Raw genomic sequence first — 5,386 nt, forward strand, 5'->3', positions numbered from 1 at the left:
CATGCTTCCGACGTTCTGAGGATGCTCAAACTTTTCATGTGACATTCGTGCACGTTACACCTAACAAACGTCTGTCAAATGAGGGCTGAATATAATTTGCCAGATAGTCTGAGTCACTTATTACTGTCGGCGGGACCTATCCAACGCGGCCGCTCACAGCCCGTCACGGTCTTGTTAATTTTGGGAGACTTTTAGCATAGCCCTTACCACTACGGACGGGTGGATGGAAGAGTCTCTTTTGAAAGGGGGTGGTGGTAGCTGCAACCATGCTCGGCTGTTTTGTTTTTTCTGTATATTCTTTAGCGATGATATTGCTGTAATAAATTGAAGCTTATCATTTTCTTTAAATACAACATTTAATCCTGCACTTCTGACCTTATATCACCTCTCTGCTTTTGAACCACCGATCTTCCAAATGCTTTGTGATAATTTCTACCGCAAATTCATTCACATGATCATTGTTGTCTAAAGCCTAGGGCCTCGGGTGTATGACTTTGCCTGCATCGACATACGGGCAGATGCCGCTACATTCTGGTATAAGGTGTTCAATTGTTTCTACAGATTTACCACTCTGCACCTGTGTCATCTTCTTGATTAAATTTCTTTGTAGCTTCACGTTCTAAGGCCTCTCGGGTTGTCATAGGACAAGTGCATAGTCTGCGTTTCTTTTTATTGAGTCAATCCAGTTTATACCTTGTTTTTTACCTCTCACTTAAAGCCCTTTATTTTTCCATCCTTTTTTCCTGCATACTTACTGGTTAGTTTCCTAGTCCTTTTCTGCTACTGTGGCTCAGCACTCTTTTTCTGTAAGTATTTAAATATCTTATCTACCCACCTGTTATCCAATTTCCTGAGGCATTCTTCATATAATATTTAGTCTGATCTACCAACGTTTTGAACGATGCCTAGCCAAAGTCCTCCTGTACTGCCTCATTTTTGGTCTTGCCATGGGCACCTAGCGCTAACCTTCCAACAGCTCTCCAACTTTAGATTTCTAGTCAAACTGCATTCCAAAAGTAAGCCCTGGCACCTTTATTCCTTTCGAAATACAGTACTTCCCATAATGCCCCATGTTTCATTATTGTGACATCTCCTCACCTTAATAGTCTGTTCATGTTTTTTCATGTATATATATGCATGCCCTTTGTTTACCCGTACCCTCAAGATATTTGTATTCTGCCACTCTCAGTATTTTACAGTCTTGCATTGTAAGCATCTGATCAGTGGAATCATTGAAAATCATCAGACCTGACTTAATTGCTCCAAAAGTGAAGCCTAGGGCGTCTCCTTCACCTCCACAAGAATTAACCAGGGTCTGCAAATCTTGCTATCAGCTAATAGTACAATATCGTACACATACATCAAACTGGGGTACCTTGAGTACTGGGGTACTTTGAGTACCTTGACATTGTACTTTTCTTCCCTTCCCATGTAATTTCAACTTTATTATCCTGGTAGTATATTTCCTGTACAAAACCAATTCTAATGACTAATCAGTATGTTCCACAGGAGTTCCCTGTACAGGTCATCGTAAGCACTGCTTGTGTCCAGAAAGGCAAAATACTTTTCCGCCCTAGTTATTTCTGTGCACTGGGAAAGCATAAACAGGCTATTATCTAAAGTGCCTACCACTTATGAACCACCACCACACATGAGCAAATCACTTTGGGGACGCCAGATGGCGCCACTGCTGGCGGGCAGCATCATCATCAGCGCACACGCTTGCGTGTCAGGACCAGTAAGTGCGTGCGCACTGGTGGGTTGCAGTATGCGCGATCTCTAGACATTTAGCGTAGTACATACTGTGAGCCACAGAGTTTATTAATATTACCTAGAGGGAAAGCGAGCGCCACAGTCTATGTGAGTTCGGGAATGCCAGGAATACGAGGTTTCATGTCATCCAAAAAAAGCGCAAGTGAAAGTGCACTGTTAGGCTGAAATGAAAACTTTTACAGCATTTCTGCAATTTGTCTCAAGAAGAGTCTTAGTATGACGGTTAAATCCACGTTTTATGCCCAACAGTACCCAAGCCATGTAAGAAACATCGTCTTCCGGCATTCCTGCGCCTCTCCATGGTAGATGAAGTGTAGTGCCGCCAGCTTTCCTTCCAGTCGTATTGGGACCAGACAGCGCATGCGCACTGGCAGCACGTGCTATGTTAAAAGTCTCTAATGGCTACTATGTAACGTGTCCCTTGACCGCCATACCGGTTCTGCAGGCCATCATTGAACATCACAAAAAATAAGCTTTAATGCTGCCTTTGAGTTAGAATCACGGTTACCAAAAGTAAAGAGACTGCTACCACGACGTGCCAAGCTGCGAGCGGCATGTACTTGAAGCATCAACTAGCAATGCTCACTCGACATATGAGAAGTGCAGGAGCAAGTGTTGGGGGAATGGATGATGGATGAAAGCTTTCAGACTTGTAGAGTATAAGCATGCACTTTTCTACGTATTTCTACTTCTTGTGCGAGTCTACGTCACAGGCGTTCGCACTTCTATTATGCGCAGTTTCCACCACGCATGTGCCACTTCCTAATCTCTTAAATGCAAGCCTGTGCTGTGGCGTGATTATTACTGACCGCTGAAACACTCAAATTCTAATGTTACACCTCATGCTGTATAAAGAAACTATGGACCAGAGGAGGCCACAGTTCCACTACTCCACGGCTCATATGTCTAGAGAATGCGGCATCTCCACCCCATCACTCTATCAATGCATCTGGGAATGCCCACACCCAATCTGCATCCTGCCCATTCACTCCCGCTCCCAAACCTCCGGGGGCACTGACCTTCTGGCCACACGAGCCGGTGAACAGCTTAATCAACCAGGCTAGACTGGAGGGGAAATCCAGAGGGCAGCAGTAAGGAGCACTCCCGGATGCTTCCATGTATCTCATGCGCAGTGAAAAACACACAAATAAGCACACTGTCCCAACATGAAGGTTCTTTAATCAGTTTCCCCAACCTTGGTCAAACATTACAACAAAGACCACAACACCACCACACATGACAAGCAGCAGTAGCAGCACTGTTGAGACGCTAACGAGCGTAACACAAATGATTCCATTACACGACTACTTGTTGCGGCTTGTGGTACGACACAACACTGAGTGATGCAACAGCTCTTGCATACACATGAAGCCAGACAAGAGCACTCCAATGACACTTCCACCAGTGATTCCTATGGACAATATGTACACGAGCAGCAGAGCAGGTCCTTTTGGCCAGCCCTACTGGTTTGCATTCTCACAGGCGTCGATCCAGTCACTGTAGACATCAATGGCTTCTGAAAGGTCTGGAGCAACGAAATCAGTCAAGGCCAGTGTCTAACCTGCATGTTTCATTGAGCTGCTGAAAGCCATAAACTTATCCAACCACAAGAGTATCGCTCGAGGCGATAGCTATAAAACCTCCGAGCTAAATTGCCAACTTGTTCGTGCTCAACTTTTGCACAGAAGAGGCATTTGGCGGTAGGCTTTCTTTAGAAGTGCTTACCTATTATGGCAAGAACGAATTTGAAGCCCACATCGTATTTTGTGATGTCAGAGTGAAAAAAAAAACGTTTTTAATTTTCCAACTGCTGCAGCGCTATCTGTCAATATGGGGGCCCATTATGCATAGTGGCACGGACAGGGACATATACTGAACTCCATTTTGGCCACTACACCACGCTATTTGTCAATGTGTGGGCAACACTCCCACTGTGGAGGCGACAAAATAACCGCAGCAAAATAGGCAAGTTTAACAACCACAAAATGATAAATGACTTGTTCATTTCATCACGGTGATGTATTTAAATGCATGCTTACTGCAATAAACTACAGTTGCAAGTTAGTGCCAGTCCTTATGTTTGTCTGTCAGTTGTCTTCCCTTTGTGCTACTTTTCACCATGAACACCACTTCATTCTTTTCTCGCATTGCTATTCCGTGCTCTGTTAATCATGCACTACTCTAACAATGACTTTAAAAAGTACCGTAAGACATGACTACGCCTCACAGTTATGAGTAAGACAACATAGCACTTTAGCATAGCATTCCGGTGTGCCACTACCGCCAGCCGCTAACAGCGCATGCGCATCTGGAGTTAGCGGTAGTGGCGCACGGTAACGCTATGCTATATATCCATTATGTCACACATATATGCGCCCAGTTTCAAGCCGCTGGCAAAACCAGACTATAAAAATACTGCACCGTGCAATTCGGAGACCGTGTCTCAGGCGCAGTGCAAACCAAAGAATAAAGGATACAATTTATGGCTGTCTGAAAATCTTCCAGGCAGACTCGACACGTGATGCGACCCGTATTTCGTTGCCGGTCCCTGTAAAGCAAGGCGAATGAATGATGCAAAGGAAGGCAGGGAGAAAATTCATTTTACGCCAGTTGCAGTGCAAGATGCGATGAAACACCATGCATAAATCTCCGACGTTTTGCAGTCCGGCGCAGCAATTTCGTCGTGCAACCGTATTCAACGTAGCACCGCTTTTGCCCATTTTCACCGGTTAGCAAATGAGCATGCACAAAAGGTGTTCTCAATGCTTACATTTTGACTTCGCACGAGCGCTCGTGATTGCAGAACGGGCAGTTGAACTGCGTCTCCAGGGGCTCGATGTTTTTTCGCTTCGGGGGAGGCTTTCGCTTGCTCCTGCGCCTTCCCATTCTTCAACCTCGGAGAATGGTCGGTCCCAAAACTCAGTCCTGTTCAATGATAGATCAATTAGCGAAGGTCAGTGAAAGCGCCGATCATACTACAGCGATCGGAAGCGCGCCATTAATCAAAATGAAGTCGCGCAATCAGCTGTTCAAACGAACGCCCCAAGCAACAAACGTGACAGGGTAACTAGCGATCCGGCGAATCCTTAAACGCCAGAACGAATCGCCTGACACATACTGCAAAGGCCAGCTGGTCCCAAAAGATCAATCGAATAGTGCTGCGAAAAGGCGCCTAAATTGCAGCAAGCGTCTGGAATCTTCGATGCAAATTTTGCACAGCAGCCGAAGTCGGGGAGCGTACCGAAACTTTTACTTCGACGCGACAGATGCATCGATTTTCAGCGCCGAATACATGCGTTAAAGTCGGAACGTTCAACTAACCTCTCCCGATTACCTAAAATGAGTCGGTGAAACTAAAGACCTTTGGTAAAAAAAACAGTAAAATTGAGCGCTCATACAACTTACCGCAAAACACAGGCCTTTCCACGGCGCGCTGAAAAACGCCATCGACAGGCGTCGCCACTGGCGCAAATAATTACAGCTTTATTAATTGACTTTTACATACTTTAAAACTTTTTCTTTAAAAGAAAATGTATTATTTTGATTTATTTTTGCTTTGAACTTGAAAATTGGCAGATTCTTTTAAATGATTCGAAACTACGTGTGCTCCAGT

At 44.8% G+C, this 5,386-nt stretch overlaps 1 protein-coding gene across 2 annotated transcripts; it reads right to left on the reverse strand.

Moving 5' to 3' along the window:
* Positions 1-2,930: 2,930 nt before the first annotated feature.
* Positions 2,931-5,236, reverse strand: LOC149365500 (transcription elongation factor 1 homolog). 2 transcript variants are annotated; one of them, XM_089543069.1, is made up of 4 exons: positions 5,179-5,236; positions 4,544-4,698; positions 4,251-4,321; positions 2,931-3,298 (listed from the first exon to the last, which is right to left on the reverse strand). In XM_089543069.1, the coding sequence occupies exons 2-4, from the start codon at positions 4,657-4,659 to the stop codon at positions 3,234-3,236; spliced, it is 252 nt and encodes an 83-aa protein (XP_089399195.1). In that variant the 5' UTR covers positions 4,660-4,698; positions 5,179-5,236; the 3' UTR covers positions 2,931-3,233. The 2 variants fall into 2 exon arrangements, with proteins under 2 accessions (XP_089399195.1, XP_089399202.1); XM_089543076.1 differs by lacking the exon at positions 5,179-5,236 and adding an exon at positions 5,095-5,148.
* Between the last annotated feature and the right edge of the window lie 150 nt (positions 5,237-5,386).

The sequence above is a fragment of the Amblyomma mixtum genome, chromosome 1, assembly GCF_055824585.1.
Source record: "Amblyomma mixtum isolate Tamu chromosome 1, ASM5582458v1, whole genome shotgun sequence".
Taxonomy (NCBI): domain Eukaryota; kingdom Metazoa; phylum Arthropoda; class Arachnida; order Ixodida; family Ixodidae; genus Amblyomma; species Amblyomma mixtum.

Bases quoted from the DNA above. Each gene is read 5' to 3' on its own strand.
- LOC149365500 (XM_089543069.1), bottom strand. From the start codon at position 4,659: ATGGGAAGGCGCAGGAGCAAGCGAAAGCCTCCCCCGAAGCGAAAAAAC. The intron at 4,322-4,543 runs GTAAGCATTGAG...CTTGCTTTACAG, and splicing joins CGCTCGTGCGAAGTCAAAAT to GGACCGGCAACGAAATACGG. The intron at 3,299-4,250 runs GTATCCTTTATT...TCGTTGCTCCAG, and splicing joins TTTTCAGACAGCCATAAATT to ACCTTTCAGAAGCCATTGAT.